The sequence below is a fragment of the Leptidea sinapis genome, chromosome Z (assembly GCF_905404315.1).
Source record: "Leptidea sinapis chromosome Z, ilLepSina1.1, whole genome shotgun sequence".
NCBI classification, from domain to species: Eukaryota; Metazoa; Arthropoda; class Insecta; order Lepidoptera; family Pieridae; genus Leptidea; species Leptidea sinapis.
The window spans coordinates 29,718,349-29,738,600 of NC_066312.1; the positions used below are offsets into that span (position 1 = coordinate 29,718,349).

The following is a 20,252-nucleotide window of genomic DNA, read 5'->3' on the forward strand; positions in this document are numbered from 1 at the left end:
GTGGCTTCAGCTCTATAGTCTGTGCGGAAAGAAATCTGTCAATCGCCATAAGATTCACAACACTATATAGAGATCAGATAACATCTCAATATTTTGAAAATACATCTACTGTTCATCACTAAGCTAGATAGATCGTTATCTAATGTTTTTGAAAATGTGGATACATGTCGATAATTTTGATGTATCTGATGATAGTGTAAGATAAATTGTGGTGTTACTGTCAGTTCTCACCGTTGTCATTGTCAATTGTCATATTTTCATTTATATTAGGTACCGCGAATAAAATTTAAAATAAATATTATTAATACGAGTTACGGATTTGGGTTTGTGTTTACTGTTTATACTTTATTGATTTTTCATTATTTATAGTACAATAAGTGTATTTATTTTTAAACAACTATGTATTCCATATTAATAATTGAATAAAAAACAAGTATTATGCTCAAGTACATAAATTGTACGGTATTTAAAAGAAATAATTTGAGGTTGTATTGTTTACTATCACAGGAAATCCGTTTTTCATTTATTAGAAATAAATGTACTGAAACTATGAAATACTTGAATGTAGCAGAGAAAAACGATGCTGCAAAAAATATTGCACTGCATTTGTCCCGGGGGACGTCAAAAAGGGTATGAATACATCAATTATTACTCTCAAAATATATCTTTATTGTTTTGGATACCTTGTTTGTGGTTAGCTAAATGATAAATAATTCATTTCCAGAGAGAAGGCTTGTCCCAATATAACAAAATATATGAGTTTGAAGCCAATGTTTTCGGGCAAAAATGTCAAATGGTCATGACATCAGTATCGGGTCACTTATTAGGATTAGAGTTTGTTGGAGCCTATAAGAACTGGCAGTCATGTAATCCATTGACATTATTTGATGCACCTGTATTTAAGTACTGTCCTGAGAATTATGAGAAAATTAAAGTAAGTAAACTGCTTTGAAATACTTGCAATTTTTTTTTTATTGTAGTGGACAAATGAGTACCTATTGTTGAGTGACCACCTCCTCCAAATTGCTACAGCATTGCCTGTTCTATTTGGAATATTTTCTAAATTCATGTTTTACTTGAGATTTAGTTATACTATGATGGGTACACAATATCTAATGAGTTTTATTCAACTAGGAGCAATAATTGATTCAATTGTAAGATCTCACTGACAACAAACATAGTAAAATGATGCCTAATTTTTTCATAACCATATAAGAACCATGAGGTGTAGACTTGAGATTTGGTAGAAATATTCCTTTTGTATCTGCAAGAGTTTTTTTTTAATGAACAGAACAATGTCTGTCAGGTCAGCTAGTATATTATATATATTTGATATTGTCATAAAATCAATTACTTTCTTAGTAACTGAAAAATGCTTTATTGAAAGTTTGCTGTTATCATACATTTTGATTCAATTAATTCTGTAATATTTCATAAAGAGAGAGAGAAATTAAAAAAAACTTAGTGTTAGAAAATAATTTTCTGTACACAGCCTGCTTGCTTTGTATATACAATGTGTTACAAAATACCCTGTATTTTGTAATTAATTATCAAAGCCAAAAATTTTTTCAACCATAGTATAGCTGTCATGACAGGGAACCAGATTATTAAGCAGAAATGCCTACATTTCACTATATAATTGTCTACTTTAATAGAATTTTTCATTCACAAAAGTTTGCTACCTCAATCAAGTACTTACTTCAAAAAATGTCAAGTTGAAAAAATTGTAATAGAAAATATTTTTATGATTGCCGAGATGGAACAGGGTATTGGATAGGTTTTTGTATCAAGAACACCAAAGATGGTGTGAAATGCCACGCAAGCCATATCCAGATGAGCAAGGTGGTGTATTGAGCAAGGCAGAGCACTTTAAGCCGTTTCTGTAAATTTTATGTTTATTATTAAAAAATGGGTTGTAGAAGAATTGTTATTTTAAAAATATCTTAAAAAGTACCCCACGTTTTTTTATAATGAAATATATAATATTTTTTTACACTATTTTCAATTTAAATTTATTTTCTATTTTTTAGTTGAATTTTATATAAAGCGTGTTCTTTAGTTTTTTAAACTTTTATTTATTTTTCATTTTTTAGTTAATTTTTTTAGATTGAATGAAGGGATTTTAATATTTGCGAATAAAAATATTTTAGTTATATTGAAAGATCACTTAATTCAGCTAGCCCGAGATCCCCGAACTAGCTCTTATAATAATTAGCTCAGTTAAATCACACATTAATTATTTATAAATTTTTGTCATTCCGCGAATGAGGAAGAAATGTAGGTACTTTACTCTTTAATGTTACTAAAAAAGGGTTTGCACATCAGTGAAAAAAATATTTTTTTTATTTTTTGGGTATATTATACAGTGTTACTACTGTTCTTAAATATGTGAATGGATTTGTTATAAGGCCCCAGTCAACCTCCTTTCAGCTTTACGGGTAGTTTTGTAACATCCTGTATAATTGATATTGATTACAGAAAACCTTAGAAAGAGAAATTCGTAGCTGCCAAGGACTCATAATATGGACAGATTGTGATAGAGAAGGAGAGAATATTGGTTTTGAAATTATTGATGTTTGTTCAGCCGTGAAGAATAACCTTAACATATACAGAGCTAAGTTCTCTGAGATAACATCTGTGTCTGTTTCAAGAGCCTTGCAGAACCTTGGTAGACCTGATAAAAATATTAGTGATGCTGTTGATGTCAGGCAGGAGTTGGACTTAAGGATAGGTAATTATTTTGGTGCTTACCACTTTTATATAATATAAACTAATTACATTAAAATCCTCATTCCACCCATTTGAAGAGATCGACAAAAAATGCTTTATAGTCTTCTATTGTGTGCTTTCACAAACTAGGATCACAGACTGATTGTGTATTTTAACACAATATTTAGTAGTAAGCCTGTCAAGATCCACAGTACAGGTTAGTACAGGCAGAAATGTGCTATATAAACACTAGAAGGAAGCTGTTTTAAATTTTCGATACCCAAATATAGTATTAAACTTAATTAGTGTTTCCTTTGGAGCCACAACCCGAGATTTCACAAAGATTTATGGAACATTTTCATTTGGATAAAGGTTGGCTTAATTGGTGAAAGTGCTCTTGTGTTTCCCGAGAGGCACAGGTTCCCGCATCGTCCATAAATTTTGGTTCAAATTGCATTTGGATATTTTATCCCAGAATTAAGGGAGATCACTTAAAAATAAGAATTTGTTTTAACTTAATTTAGTTAAATTTGGTTCTGTTATTCTATAAGTACATAACAATAGGTATTTAAAGTAGTAGGCAGTCTTCAGATTGCATAATCAATAAAAGCAGTGCTTCATTAGAACTTATTTAGAAGATATTATTATTAGTATTGAAAAGTTGTTTTTTTTAAGTGATATATAAAATTTGTAGACATGCGGGTTCCTATTCATACCGAAATAGTGACAATATTAGTAAGTAGTGCATCGGCTGATGGATCTTATAATTACTTAATTCGTTTAGCTGCCAGTAAGCAATTTATAATTCAAATTAAATTAAAAATTATGTGGAATTATATACTTAATGTCTGTTAAATATAATAATTTTAAGTTGATAAGTGCAGCAACGACTACTTAGATCTACAGTTCTTGTCACCCTGAAAACTAGAGATGTGCGCTTTGTTCGGCCAAATATTCGTATTCAGTGCATTCGGTATATTTTTTCATGTTCGTATTCGGCCGAATATTCGGTCGATTTGCCAAATTATTCATAGTAGTTAATATTTCAAAAAAAAAGTACAACAAAAGTATTACGGACTTGACTTAACCGAATTACATGGAGAACACAACATTTGTTTAATTTCTGTGAATACTTCGTCATGTGAAGTATTTTATTTTAATATTGTTTTAGAATATTTCAGGTGCGGCTTTCACTAGGTTTCAGACTCTTCGTCTGCAGAAAGTATTCCCTAGTAAACTGGCACAGAGTTTGGTCAGCTATGGCTCATGTCAATTTCCAACACTAGGCTTTGTTGTGGAGAGGTATAGAGCTGTTGAAAATTTTGTCTCTGAGATGTTTTGGAAAATAAAAGGTATTTTAATAATCTATCTATATATATATAAAAATTAATTGCTATTCATTAGTCTCGCTAAAACTCGAGAACGGCCGGACAAATTTAGGTCTTGAATTATTTATGGAAGTCCAGAGAAGGTTCAAAAGGTCAATAAATAGGAAAATGCTGCAAAATTAAATAAAAACAACAAATTTGTTTTTCCTTTGATGTGTCCATACATAATTTCTATGAGAGAATTTATTGACGCACGGTTTGACAGTTCTGCTGTAAAACAATTTCATTACGACAGCAGGGTGCATATTTTACGAAGTAATTTTTGATGTTATGATATATATGACAAATTCATATAAAAACATTATTTTATTTATTATATACAGAACAACGTCTTGTCGGGTCAGCTAGTGTATAATAAATACTATTCTAATAAATAAACATGTTGGCAACATCTGTAATATTAGCTTTATGAATGGCTTCTGTCACAAATTCTGCTATTTAAATAATTAAATTTTTTATATAGTCATATCGATTATGGTTAAAATTAGATGTAGGTATGAAACATTAAACAAAATCCCGATCACTGAACTTTATATTTTTACTTCATACAATTTGCGATATTTACGTGGTAATCTATACAATCTATTATATAAATTTCTCATGTTGTTTACCAAACTCCTCCGACACGTCTTAACCGATTTGTATGAAATTTTGTGTGCATATCGGGTAGGTCTGAGAATTGGCCAACATCTATTTACCATACCCCTAAATGTTTAAAGGTGACCCCTAAATAGTATATTTATTTTGACAATTTTTTTATTTTTATATTATGATTCTACAACCTACAACTATTTTTCTCCATTTTTTTTTTGTTATTCTGTTTCATCCACATACTCATATATCTCTATAGGGTTGCAAGATGGTAATCGAATACAATAATTGTAGTACGATATATTTGGTAGGTCCGAGAATAGGTCTTCATCTATTTTTTATACTTTTAAAATACTTTTCAAATGATAAACATACAAACTGCTCTTTCTGCTGCTGGGAGCGCTCTTATATAATACAGCGCATATCTCTTGTCATTGTAGACAGTCTCTTTAATAGTATTTCCCTGTGAACTTTAATCTCCTATTTCATTCCCATGTAGGTCAAAGTTTCAAAAATTCTCGAACAAATGTTTATAAATTATTTCATATCACGTGCCTGAATACAAAGTTTCATGGTTTTATCTTCGATAGTGACGAATTTCCATACAAACTGCCATCCCCTATTTCAACCCATCCATTTATTTTTTTGTAATAAAAGGTAAATAAAAGCCTATGTCCTTTTTCAAGCTCTAGTCTATATCTGTACAAAATTTTATCAAAATCGGTTAGTGGTTTGGGTGTGAAAGCGTAACAATCAAACTTACATTTACATTTAAAATGGTCGTTATCTATTTTTATACCCCAAAAATGATTTTTCATTGAAATTTTGTAATCTTCTAATATATAAAATTCTCGTGTCATGGTGTTAAACATTGAACTCCTCCGAAACGGCTTGACCGATTCTCATGAAATTTTGAGTGCATATTGGGTAGGTCTGAGAATTGGACAATATCTATTTTTCATCCCCCTAAATGTTAATGGTGGTCCACACGATATAATTTTTTTGACATTTTTTTTTATTTTGTTTGATTATGAGTCAGCATTAAAAAACACATACAACTTCAAATTTTCACCCATCTACCATCAACAGTTACTTTTGTATCGTGATTTTAATATCGGCAATACAATGTTTGCTGGGTCAGCTAGTAATTATATAATATTTTTCAACTCAATGAACTGACGAATATTTGTTTAATCCAAATGTTACAGTAAATCATACAATCAACAATCTGAGCGTGGATTTCAACTGGGAGAGAGTTCGTTTATTTGATGAAGAAGCATGCCAGGTGTTGCATGATATATGTACAGAAAACCCGCAGGCAAAAGTGACTGATGTGAAAACTAAACCCAAATCTAAATGGAGACCTCTGCCGTTGGACACAGTTGTATGTATAAAATTTTCTATAAATTTATACTTGCCATATAATTGATGGAAAATTGTAAGACTTAAAAAGTAACTTCTTTACTTTATATATTAGTTAAGAAATTCAATAGGTTAAGCATTTTTTTTTATTATTATATGAAGTAAAAGATGGACTGTGAGTTTCTTATCAGTTCTTCTCCTCAAAGACGTTTTCCAAGTGTTGTTGCATTATGCTTTTGTGACTGTCTATGATAAATAAATATATTTTTATTCTGCCTATCCCTGTACCGCAAAATTTTGGGCAAATTCAGCACACCAAAAAAATTCGCCTTGAGTAAATGAGGGTTGTTTTTCTCTCCTCGCCTCATACATTCTCCAGATATATTTTTTTTTATATTTGGTTATGAATGGGTGAGTTTACAAGAACAAAAAAGCATTTGAATATATGTTGCACCGAAATTGTATATTTATTACTTTTTAACTATGTTTATTTGTAAAAACATTTTTTTATTGCTTTCAGGAACTTGAAAAATCAGCATCAAGGAAATTGAAGATAAATGCAAAAGAAACAATGAGACTGGCTGAAAAGCTTTACACACAAGGGTTGATAAGTTACCCCAGAACAGAAACCAATGAATTCCCAAAGGAAATGAATTTAGGACAGCTGGTTGGACTACAAACTGAGGACCCTAACTGGGGTGGCTTTGCACAAAGCATTTTGGATAGTGGCGGTCCTACGCCACGGCAAGGCAACAAAAGTGATAAGGCCCATCCACCAATACATCCTACTAAGTATACTCATAGTGAGTTTAATATGTGCATTATTAATCTTATATCTTTAAACGAGCAATTCTTGTATATATATATATATATATATACAATATAATCTGAATCTCGGAAACGGCTCCAAAGATTTTCATAAAATTAAGTATGCAGGGGATTTCGGGGGTGATAAATCGATCTAGCAATAGGTTTCAATTTAAAAAAAAATGGTTTTATCCATGTTTGAATGAGAAACAGCTACAATAACATTAGAATACAAAGGACATTGGGTGATCCGGAAAGCAGAAGACCCGGGGTCTTCTGCATTCGATGTTCGAATCCAGATGTCCTATTAGTTTTTTTTTTGTTCAAGTTTTGTACATTCTTAAAAAGCCGAGCAAGGCTCCGTCGTCCGAATATTAATTATTATAAACAAGCTCCAAATCTGACCCGACAGACGTTGTTCTGTAGATAATAAAAAAAATACTGTTTTGTAGGAATTTGCCTATAATATTTCAAAACTTCAAGAATTATTTCATAAAAAATGCTCCCTGTTGTTATAATGAAATTGTTTCACAGTGCAACTGTCAAACCGTGCGTCACTAAATTCTCTCATAGAAAATATGTCCATACAAAACAAATATTGAAAATAAAAATAATTATGGGTCCCAAATCGAAATAAAAACTTTCCCATCTCTCAAATTGGACTAAACTGCACTCCATGAAGTGATCCCCATTAAAATCCATTCAAACAACGTTTCACGTAATTTATATATATAAGATTAATTTCAATTTTATTCAATGATGCATTAAATGAAGCGAAGTGAAAAAAACACCACTGTTGTGTTGTTTTTAAAATTTTGATGTAATGTGTACCTAGCCTAGCGAATTTTCTAGAAACTGTGTGAATTGTAATGTTAACACCAGGAACACACATAAACTTGTTATTCCTGCTATTTGAGTAAGTGGAGTTAGAAAGTCCTTTGTTGGGTGATCACTTTATTGCTGAATTACCGAATGACCCAATGGGCAAAATGCGCCTTTATATACACCGGTAAGGATTATTCTCAAATGATGTCAAACTGTGTAACAAGAAATAATAAACAACTCGTTTTATAAACAACATATTTACAAAACAGCTAGATGTGTCAAGGATTCATTACGGCGGCAAGTTCCTATCGAATCTATTACTCTTCAGAAGATTCGATAGTCGACATGACCCACGTAAAAATTTATATTTCCTAGAAGCGAATCAAAATTGCTTACCAACATTTTTAATATTTGATTATGAATGAGTCATCATCGGAAGGCGTCCTCTGCTGGACAAAGGCCTCCCCCAAAGAATTCCACCACGATCGATCCTGCGCTGCCCTCCTCCAACGTATTACGGCGATCTTGACTAGATCGTCAGTTCATCTTGTGGGGCCCTACCAATACTACGTCTTCCGGTACGTGGTTACCATTCGAGGACTTTGCTGCACTAACGGCCATCTGTCCCTTGAATGTCGTCCGTGAAGTCCGTCTGTGCCGTCCGCTGTCCGATGTGCCCTGCCCACTGCCACTTAAGTTTCGCAATCATTTGGGGTATGTCGGTGGCTTCGGTTTGATCTCGCAGGGAAACTCCGGACATAGCCCTATCCATTGCCCTCTGAGCGACAATGAGCTTTCTCATAAGGCCCATAGTTAGCGACCACGTCTGCGTTACGTAAGTCATCACTGGCAACACTCACTGGTTGCAAACCTTCATCTTCAGACTCTGTGGTATTATGAATAAATATTCTGTGCTATTTATTTAAATGTATTTTACCTTTAAATTTATGTTCTCTTTCAGGTTTATCAGGAAATGAACAAAAGTTGTACGAGTTCATTGTTCGTTCATTTCTGGCCTGCTGTTCTAAGGATGCACAGGGACAAGAGACAACAGTAACCATAAACGTAGCCAATGAAATATTTTCTGCTAGCGGGCTGATGATTACTGCGAGAAACTACCTGGAAGTATACCCTTACGATAAGTGGTCTTCCAAGGAGATACATGTGTATCAAGTTAGTACAGTATACATTAATTAGCATTGTAGTTAAAATTTTCTTTTTTTTTTCACTAGTGTTAATCTGCAGTAATATAATATAGGGGTATGTTGGTGGATGTATCTTTTTTCTATGGAAAAGGACGACATCTGGTGTAGTGCGTGATCACCTCTGCCCACATTCTATTGCAACACCAAAGGAATTACAGGTGTGTTGCTGGCCTTTAAGGAAGGTGTACATGCTTTTTTTGAAGGTATGCGGGAAACACTGTACAAGAGCTTATTCCACAGTTTGGTTGTACGTGGAAGAAAGTTCCTTCCTGTTGAGTACATCAGTAGTAACGCCACACCAGCACAATACAGTAATAGAACAGTACTTTAACTTCACACTAGAGCGCCTGAATCGACGCACGCACACAAACACACCGCCGACGAAACTGATCGCTATCCGAGTTAACTACCGCTGAGTTACACTACTGTTCTATTACTTGTATTGCGACGGCATCCCCAACAGTAAACACGTAGATCACTGTATGCCCTCTGTATGTAATCAACCCACAGGCTGCAGGTGTCGAAAGATTGGTAATATGCATTAAAAAGTGTAATCTTCACTGAGATCGTACATCGTGCAAACTTGCAAGGCAGCGAACAGCTATTGACCTACATTCCCTATCGAATACTAAGTTAACTTACAAAAGTACTTCATTGCAGGTTGGACAGACATTCAACCCGACAAGCATAGACTTATTGGACGGCAACACTTCACCTCCAAATCTATTAACCGAAGCTGATCTGATTTCACTTATGGAGAAACATGGCATTGGTAAGTTTACCAGAGTCAGTACAACTATACTCAATATTGGGTTCCATAGATGCTTCACAAACGCGTGTACTTCAAAAAAGGCTTGGTCTTCACACTTACTATGGTGTCATTTTCCATTCCATAAAATGGTGTTCCATATACAAGCGGATCCCGGTCTTGAATGCTGGTAGTTACAAAAGTTTGTGGGATCAATATAAATGTTTGTTTTCAACTCATGGGTGCGAGTTTACACATATATAACTTACTTTACATTTCAGAAAAGAAACTTTAAATAAGGGTAAATGTATACCTACACTTATATAATAAAGTCCCAGTCGCTATTAAGGCATTATGTATAATTAAATTTAAATGTTTTATTTAAAAAATGGCTCTTTCGTAAATCCCACTAACTAACTCCACAGCTGAACATCTAAGCGATCCGACAGCCTGGGACTAGATTATGATTATTTTATAGCAATAACTTTTGTAATCATTATATAATTATAAAAAAGAGCGCAAGAAATAATGCTGCGAGAATTTTCTTGCGCCGTTTCTTCTCTCTGATAGCGCCATTTGTTTTCGAAGCAGTGGCAGTGTTTGGACTGACATCAAAAATAATTCTAAAGGAATAAATTTTGAGAAAATAAATGCATTTCATGCCTTTTGTATGTCAAGGTACTGATGCAACCCATGCGGAGCACATAGAGACAATAAAGAACAGGTCGTACGTAGCCCTGGCTGATGCTATACACTTCGTGCCTGGCTTACTGGGAATGGGTCTCGTGGAAGGCTATGACGCTATGGGTCTCAATATCTCCAAACCACACCTCCGGGCACAGTTGGAGGCCGACCTCAAAGCGATCAGCGAGGGAAGGAAGCTGCCTCAAGTGGTTTTAGCTGAACAGGTAATATAGTAATACATCTTTACAAAAGTTTTGACTGTGGATCGCTGGTGCCTGTGGTAGGTCATAAAATGCCTGTATATTACTGGTCACCAGGATTCCACCTTTACACAGCGAATAAAAGCTCTTAAAAAGAAATTACAAGGCAAAAGATTTGGTTAAATTTTCCTAATTTGCGTCCCTTAACAAAATATGACCGTAATATTGAAGATATAACGACGGTTATTTAGGTTCTATTATCATTATCATCTAAATTTTTCATAATTTTATAAACTTCGCAGAAATACACAATTTTATTAAACTTTATAATATCATAAGGAAAAAAGGTAGGTGTGTGTGTGTTTGGGTGTATGTGTGAGGGTGTTCTTGGTTCAATAGGCGAGCTATCCATCGAAGACCTCCAGAAGTCCTTCTGTGTGACAGTGGGCTTGGAAAAGGAGCCATTCGTGTGCAATTGTTCTACATTTTTACCTTATACAGAAGGTGAAGGAAATATGTTTCTGAACTGAGTGGTCGCAGTCGTTTCTTCCGTGCTGTAGCTCATATACCATAGTTAAACAGAAAGGACTCAAATCACACTTTGGTCAAAATAGAGTTAAGTATACCATCATACTCCTGAAGGTCGAATCTGTCACATAGTGAAAACACTTTAAAAAATTTTCAAATGTACACGGAAACTATTTTTTTTAATATTTATATGATTATTTAGAGCTGAAACTTCAAATGCTTATAACTCAAAAGTGCCTTTGTGTGGTTTGAGTACTTTCTGTTTAACTACGTCCAATTCATCGTCAGTTGTTGCATAACGCTGTTTTAAGTTGGTCAGTTCATCTCAATTGTGATATTCCACGCGTTCGTGTGTCCTCAACCATTCCCTACACCCAAATCGTCGAATGACTCCACTATAAGTTGTGAAACATGCCTGTATTAGAATACAATATTCGCTCTTTTATCACTTATCAACTATATACTACCACACATTTGAAATAGTATGCCTCAGACCTGAGAAAAACGGGCGCAAGAAACTCTGCGGGCCTTTTTGTCTTAATTTAGTTACAATATAATATGTAAACGTAACGATGTCTGGTCCATGCGTCAACTCGTGAACGGGTGCTGCTTGTGGTGCCATGTCGACCTGTTACAGTTACCTAATAAATTATTGTATTTGTTTGATGCGATTACTAATTATGACATTAATCACGACTATCATGTTCACGAAGCATCCTTATACAAATACTGAATTCATGTTCTAAAGGTTGATGCATCCAATATACCTATGATAATGTATGTTTATACAGTTGATAGTTTATTAATTTTTGTGAAATAATTTATATTATTTAAACACGATTCAAATATTGGATGCAGTACCTTACAAACTAATTTGTTATGTATATTACAGCCATTGTGAAATACTCTATTTGATTGAAAAGAGTGGCCGTTGAGTTTCTTGTATGTTCTTCTCACGAGCTCAACTTTTTACCGAACGTAAAGTCAGTAATTTAATAGCGCTTAGTTGAAGCCTTATTGAATAAAGTTTACTTGGCTTTGACTTTTTTTTTTCATAAATTTGTTTTATTGATATCGTATCGTGCAGTAAAATTTATAATTAAGTAGCCTGAGGGCGTTCGCTCCGTTCCCAGTCTGTGGTATCATTAAGAAAATCATTTATGTTATAGTGACCATTACCACACAAACGTTTTTAAAATATTTGGTATTGTATGTAGGGTTAAAATTAAATCAAATCAAAATCACTCTATTCATGTAGGTCAAGGAAATGACACTAATGAATGTTAATAGTTTTCTTTTCTTTGTATACTTACTGCTATTTCGAAAAAGGTTGAGCTTGATATATAGACAAGAAGTGCAACTCATCGTCACTCTTCTAAATCAACATTTATCAAGAGACATTCTGGATACATAACAATTTTTGGGATAAAATGAAGATATACCTATTTACCCGTATCATTTATAAAAGAAAAAAACTGAATCTTTTTTTGTTTTATTATGCTAAAGACACTTTTTCATGCTTATTGTGCAAATTGCGAGGAAGTCAATAGTTATTCTGTTAGGTTACAACGTTTAAGACCTTATTTACAGCTCCAAATATAATCTGTGGTGATTATTTGAATCAAATGAGAAACATATAATAACTTGGTCTGTTCAGATAGCCAGATACAAAGAGGTGTATCAAACAGTGACGGCAGAAGCTAATAAAATAGACGGAGCGCTGGCAGAACGATTTAGTGAACGACCGCTGCAGTATACGCCCAGTGTGGAAAACATGCCCAGCTTTCCTTCAGGTACTTATCATTTTTATTTAAATCAAATCAAATTCACTAAGTCACGTTGGTCACGGAAATGACACGTATGAATGTCAAAAGTTTTCTTTTTTGTACATTTACTGGTGGTAAATTCCGAAAAAGTTAAGCTTTAATGAAAAGAAGTGGCAAGAAACTCACTCCCCGTGTTCCACTTCACCGATCCGACAGATATTTTAAAGTGATTATTATTATTATGAATTTACCATTCATGATATGGTACTCAATATACTAAGTAGATTTTATGGTTGTACTTAGAACAAGAGCCAATCGCATAAAAGTTGTTTTTAGGGTTCCGTAGCCAAATGGCAAAATTAGTAAAATGTGGCAAAAGAGAAAGATAAAACTAAAAAAAATATATATAACGACCATTACCATACAAACGTCGACCTATAATTGGTTTTAAATAAGATCTAGCAAGTAGTTTTTTAAATACCTATAAATGATGAGAGCTCATTTGCACTGTATTTCTCATTACCTATTTCGAAGTGGATATTTATTTACGTTATTATAAATGTCTGTTATTACGTACTATACAAATTTTATTAGAATTTCGACTGACACTAGGATTTGCTAGGTCAGGTTTTACTTTGGTCAGTTAGTACTTATTTAATGTTTAAGTATTAAATAAATAAAATTATTTTGAAAAGAAAGCAACCCTAACGTCTTCGGAAGAGGTAAGAGTGATGCGTTAGAAAGAGAGGCAACTTCGAGGTAAATATAAATGTAAGTTATTAGCGCTGTGCGATCTGAATTATTGTATAGGCGCAAGCAATCCTTATTTCTTTAATCGATTTTGCGTAGTGGTCTGTATTTGTACTATTATATATTATTTGCCAGGGGAAAATATGCGTTACCGGCCTTTAATGTGGGAGTATGCTCTTTCTTTTTCAGCGTTATATATGCGTGAGCTGTCACACACATGAAAACTGTATATTTACAAGCATATGCACACACTGCGCCGCAAGCCAATACAAGTTGAAGTATCTCTACACGAGCGCCACTATCACACACACTGCATATTTACAAGCACACGAACATATAGCGCCGCAGGCCTAGAAGACTTGGAATATCTGTACTTTGACGCTCGTGGGCTTAAACTGTTTGTTTTAACATGTTTCAGTATTCAAATGTCCAAAGTGCAACAGTGACATGTTGGTGAGACAAAAGAAAAACAATTTGGACGAGTTCTACATCAGTTGCTCATCATACCCGGCGTGTAAGAACGCGGTGTGGCTCCCATCCATCGTTAAGACCCTGCAGGTGTTGCCAGAAACCTGCCCCACTGTGAGTAGACAATTTTTGAAGAGAAATCTCCTCGTAGCACCTTACTTTGAGCAACTTTCAATCCCGCTCAAAAATTGTCTGAACCAAAACTCTGCTTACGCGTCTATTAGGCAGAGTTTTCGCTCAATTGTTTTGACCGCGCTTTGTTTATAACGCTACGCAATGACAAAGTGTCCAGTGAAAAACTGTCCAAATAACAACATATCAAAATTTAAAAAGGATGGAGTGTCGTATTTAAAGTAAGACCCCTTTAAATCAACAAAATAATGTAACTTATTTGACGTTTTTAGTCACTTGCTGAATAATTACATTTCAATTGCTAAAACAAAATGTTCTTGCCTCGTGTTCGCATCCTTCTCGCGCGTGTCGTAGTGTTACTACTTTTAATGAGCGTATACAATAGACTTTGAACAATATTGCTACGAAATAAGGTGTTAATTTGAATGAATGTTTTAATGTCATCTTTATAAGTATATGTATACATATATACAACGCCGCTCGGACTATTTTTGACGACATTTTTATAGGTGATTGGGGGTCTAATTGTTTATTGCACGTCGCTGGTATTGAAAGAGACTGAGCTGTCAAGTTCGGCTGTGTAACTCTCGTTTGTTGTATAGTTGGCTCGAATCAACTAAGGGTAATCAGAGTAAAATTTTACAGATTATTAAAAAGTAACTTATTTTATGATGAGAGACACATTAAGAGAGTAACATCTTAATGTTAAGTCTCATTTGTCCAGTATTTGCACTAGCTACACACATTATTGGTTCACAGTAGAAAAGGGCGCCGTTGTGGTACCCATAATCTAGCCGGCATCCTGTGTAAAGGAGCCTCCCACTGGTATACATAAACACTATTCGTAGTTCACTGACTTTGTCATTTGTTTGTGACAGTGCGGTCCAACCTACAAGAAACTGAAGTTTGAATGGCGGAACAACTCAATAAACCACTTATACCCCCCACCGTATACAGGATGCATCGGGGGATGCGATTCAACCTTCCTAGAAGTACTACAGATAACACCAAGCAGTGTTCGAAACGCTCCACGCTTAGAAAACAGGACAGACAATAACGATCATAGAGTATCTACAGCTGCGAACCATAGACAAAATACAACAAACTCTACCAATAGACAAAATTCTAATGTTGCTAGTGAACAAAATTCAACAAACGCAAGACAAGCCAATACAGTACTCAATTATGTGAGGCCAACAAGCCAGCCAAGGCAAATCACACCTCAAGCTCCTGTAAATAGAGCACAGAATAGTACAGCTCAAAGAATGCCTGTTCCTAGAAGGACGGCAAATTCCGGTGCCAACTTCCCGACACCGAGTAGCAGTGGAGATGACGATAGCAACGTATTGTGTGGATGTAACAAACAGGCTATTTTGCTGACGGTGCGGAAACAGAATGAAAACTTTGGTATGTATTTTTTATCTTAGATCACTTATACATCTAGATGAACAGCTGTGAAAATGTTGAAAAAAATTGCGGTCGACAGTTAACCTCTATTTTGAGCAATGCACGTACACTAACACAGTGCCATACCAAAAACCAAGAGAAAGGAATTTCAAACGGGTGTGGTTCAGATTCTCCACAGCAAGTTAATTTTTTAGTAAATATAAACGGTATTTTTATTTAACATGAATATGATAATATATACAAGTAAGATTTTATTAGCTGGTAACACTTATACTACACTAACGTCTCCCTGTTAATGTCATTTGACTGCCAAAAGATCCTTGTCGCAGTGTGCGTGTCTAGCAGCACAGATGGCTTGTACACCAATGAAATGATCAGCAATATAACACATTTATTTTGTTCGTTTTGCACATTTTTGCCATTCCGCTTTCAGACTGCGAATTATATGGCCTTATCATATGTGTATTGAACGTCATTGCTACCCAGTCTCAATTACTCTATAAGACGCTTTTTTAACACACTTGCGTGTCAAGTAGCACAGATGGTTTGTCCAAAAATAATATGTAGCATTATACATGTGAAGGGTGCATCTAATTAATGTACACTTATCCACTACCAGGTAAAAAATTCTACAAATGCCAAGCTGGTAAAGAGAACGGTGGTTGTGACTTCTTTTTATGGGCACCGGAGTCAGTGGAACGCACAAGCCAAAACATTGATACCCCGGGCAACAGCTGGGGCAATTCCCAACCAGCCTCCACGTCCACGCGAGGCTGGGGCATCACGCCCAGCGTCTCCAGGGAAGATTTCCCGTCGAATGATGATGATGTCAAGTGTAACTGTGGATTGCCTGGCAAAAAGTAAGTCGGTTTGTAAAACAACAAGACTCCAATGTAATTAGGGTTACCATTCGTCCGGATTAATCGGGACATCCAGCCTTGTTGACTCTAGTCCGGCTTTCATCCGGCTCTCTAACCTTATTTTATTTATAATTAAATGTAATATAGTAATGAAACTACATATTAACTAATATCAAATTAAGTCTGTAATCTTTACGAGAAATGATATCTAAACGAGATCAACTTAAAAGTCCGAACTTTGATCTAAATCTCAGGATCGAAAACGAAGATTTAATTCAAAAGCCTTTTTAAATAAATGATAATATTTGGTTTGTTTTTTGTTTTTTATTGACAAATTTACGTGCTGTATACATATTGGGCAATGTCAAAATATGTAATGTTTTAAATAAGGCTTAACATAAAAATGTCGGACCATCTCCATATATAGCATGTATATATTTATTTAGAACTTTTTTACTACCTACTACATATGTAGTGATAATTATTGAAGTGAATATTTCTTAAGCGGCGTTGAGCACTTTTCTTGGGTATAAAATATTTAACTCGCGTCAGGACACCCGACCTGATCGAAAATTCGTAAGCCTGTCGTTGAAATTATGGATGAAAGTTGATTTTTCTGTCAGAAAAACATTTAATATAAAATAATTATGCACGATATAATATTGTTTTGTGAACGGTAGCGCAATTAATGAATCCTATTTATATTATAAATGTGAAAGTTTGTATGTCTGGATGTATGTTTAAACTTCTTTAACGCAAAATCTATTGAATGGATTTTGATGAAACTTTACAATAATATAGCTTACACACCAGAATAACACATAGGCTATTATTTATAAACTATCGCGTGAATTATACTTTATATGGCAAAACAACGTTTGCCGGGTCAGCTAATATTGTATATACCACATAAATGCCAGTACTTCTATACTGATAAATAAAGCAATTCGTGCGAAATTATTCCAAAATATTCAAAAATGCACAACGTTAATGTTCAAGTTTCCACTTCTGCCGGCACACCCGGAGTGTAACCCGTTATTTTTTATTTTTTCAGAATAACAGTTCACAAAGAGGGTCCTAATAAGGGTCGGCCATTTTACGGCTGCCCCAAAGAAATCAACGCACGATGCAATTTCTTTCAATGGGCTGATGGACCTCCTACTAATACAGGTTATTATTATTATTACTGGAATACTGAATCTTATATACGTAGGTATACAACGTGTTACAAAATACCCCGTAAAAAATATAATTAATTATCATAGCCAAAAATTATGTCAAACCTAGTAAGCTGTCATGTCAGGGAACATATAATAATAAACAGAAAAGCTATCATACCTATTTTACCTAATAATTGTCTAGTTAAATAGTTTTTATTTTTCATTCGTAAATGTTTGCTACCTCAATACAAGGATGTCTTTATAGTCAAGTACTGGCTTCAAAAAGTGTCACCGCCAACATACATTGCTATGCAGACGACTCTCGGGAAAACGTCGACCAGTGCCGGGAGAAACTTGTGTCTTCTATCGAGTCCTCTCTCGAGAAGGTCGCGGAATGGGTGAATTGAACATTGTCCAACTTAACCCCCAGAAGACTCAAGTTTGCGCGTTTACCACTAAAAAAACCCCATTTGTCGTATCACCGCTCTTCGACAACACTCACCTTTAAAGCCTCGCCTAGTATCGGAATACTGGGTCTCGAAATCTCGAGCGGTTGCCAATTCCGTGGCAATATTTCAAGCCGGCCCACATTCTACCGCTCTACAAAGCGCAGGTCCGGCCACACATGGAGTATTGCTGTCATCTCTGGTCTGGCGCACCCCAGTATCAGCTCGATCCATTTGACCGCGTGCAACGCAGAGCAGCTCGAATTGTCGGGGACCCAGTGGTCTTTGAACGGCTGGATCACTTGGCGTTGCGTAGAGACGTCGCTTCATTGTGTGTCTTCTACCGCATTTATCACGGAGAGTGTTCCGAAGAGCTGTTTAACCTGATTCCTGCCGCCGAATTCCACCTTCGCACGACACGCCACAAGTTAGGATATCATCCCCACCATCTGGATGCGTGGCGGTCCTCCACAGTGCGGTTTTCAAGGAGCTTTCTTCCACGTGCTACAAAGCTGTGGAATGAGCTTCCTTGTGCGGTGTTTCCGAGACGATACGACATGGGTACCTTCAAAAAAAGCATGTACACCTTCCTTAAAGGACGGCAGCGCTCTTGTGATTCCTCTGGTGTTGCAAGAGAATGTGGGCGGCAGTGATCACTTAACACCAGGTTTGGTACGCTCGTTGGTCCTCCTATTCCATAAAAAAGAAAAATGATTTTACAAAAATATCAGTCGGAAAGTCGCAACAATGTGTAACGCTTCCAGTCTGAGAATGGCGCGAATTACATCTATCGTCTCAGTTTGTCTGTACCACTCGTCTCTCGCGTTTCTCTTGCCTGTGTAGGTTTGCACGTAGTAGAAAGGTTTTAGTTTCCTCATTTTAAAAGGTTATTTTAAATCTGTTGCTGATATTAAAGGAAACTGTTTATTAACCTAACAATGAATTAAAACTGTTTGAATTGAATAACATTTATTTCTTACTTTGTACAAAATTTTGTATTCGAAGTGACGTCCTTGTGCGATACAATGACCTTTCTACTAATCTCATACTAGATAAATGTAATAAATAAATCACAGGGTCAATCTTTAAAAATTTGCGGCGTAAATCTGGAAACCCCATGATTCTTGGACTCAAACTCATGATCTCATGGACAGTTGTATGTTGTCTGCTCCCGAGTTGGGTAACCGTTTGTAAAAAAGTATTGTATACCATAAACCATTAGAATGATTATTACCATGCTTAAAAAGAATTGCAGTCTTCAAAATTAAAAAAAATAATATTGTTAGTACTTGTCGTTTATTGTTGAGGTAAACATCGTGATCACACGAAAAACATTACATTTATCTCATTTTTACTGTTAACCTTTGACAAAACGAAGTCTATCCGGACAGCTATAACTACATAAATGTATGGAAGTGTTTAATATTAATATTTTGCATACTTCTCGTTTGATTTTTAAACAGATATTGATGTATTTTAATATCAGTTAAAAATTTTTTTGATACCTGTCATAGATAGATACGGTATAATCGCCTGGTCACACTGATCGATTACACCCTGTATATAGATGTTGCCTGAATTAACTAAGTTACTCCGAGTATTGGACAAGGTGTGACATATTATGTAAATAATTTATAGAATGGAGCAACAACAGTAGCACCAGGGTTCGAGGACGTGGTCGAGGGTCAGGCAACACCGGGGATAGCGACGGCACCAGGACTAGAAAGTGTGGACTCTGTCGACAGCACGGCCACACCAGGAACAGATGTCCTAACAATGCCTCGTAACATTATCGCAGATCTGTCCTTTTCTTATATTGTTATTATTTGGTTCAATTTATGATTTACAATTTAACATTTACAATGTTAACTGTAAAATGTATTACATGGCCATATTATCTCTGGATCTCACTGGAACGTGAAGCCCTCGCCCTGAGTGGTTCAGCATTGTTATGGGCAAGGCATATTTAATCTGGTGGTAATATACTTTATAATAATAATAACTTGCTTCTTGGAAAATAATTCTATAAGGTATCATAGCTTTAGCACTACCCAAGTTTTTTGCATTTGATTATTTAGGCATTTGAAACATAAACTGCCTTACAAATAAACTTAGTTTAAAGTTATTCCTGAAATTAAAGAAAGAATATGCAATATATTGACTATATCGCGATAATACTGTCAATAAAATGATAATTCTGAAGTTTTCCGTATATC

The 20,252-nt window shown here is 35.0% G+C and overlaps 1 protein-coding gene across 2 annotated transcripts; it reads left to right on the forward strand.

The window, feature by feature from the left end:
• Window positions 1-219: 219 nt before the first annotated feature.
• Window positions 220-20,090, forward strand: LOC126979203 (DNA topoisomerase 3-alpha). 2 transcript variants are annotated; one of them, XM_050828455.1, is made up of 16 exons: window positions 220-323; window positions 508-630; window positions 725-934; window positions 2,479-2,731; window positions 3,891-4,061; window positions 5,897-6,072; window positions 6,571-6,853; window positions 8,644-8,855; window positions 9,548-9,659; window positions 10,314-10,543; window positions 12,705-12,840; window positions 13,982-14,145; window positions 15,042-15,570; window positions 16,190-16,430; window positions 17,485-17,600; window positions 19,675-20,090. In XM_050828455.1, the coding sequence occupies exons 2-16, from the start codon at window positions 550-552 to the stop codon at window positions 19,821-19,823; spliced, it is 3,063 nt and encodes a 1,020-aa protein (XP_050684412.1). In that variant the 5' UTR covers window positions 220-323; window positions 508-549; the 3' UTR covers window positions 19,824-20,090. The 2 variants fall into 2 exon arrangements, with proteins under 2 accessions (XP_050684412.1, XP_050684411.1); XM_050828454.1 differs by lacking the exon at window positions 220-323 and having other exon boundaries at window positions 374-630.
• The last annotated feature ends 162 nt before the right edge of the window (window positions 20,091-20,252 follow it).

Excerpts from the sequence above, each read along its gene's own strand:
- LOC126979203 (XM_050828454.1), top strand. The coding sequence starts at position 439 with ATGCTCAAGTACATAAATTGTACGGTATTTAAAAGAAATAATTTGAGG. Across the intron at positions 631-724 it reads CCCGGGGGACGTCAAAAAGG|AGAGAAGGCTTGTCCCAATA; the intron begins GTATGAATACAT and ends ATTCATTTCCAG. Across the intron at positions 935-2,478 it reads AGAATTATGAGAAAATTAAA|AAAACCTTAGAAAGAGAAAT; the intron begins GTAAGTAAACTG and ends TATTGATTACAG.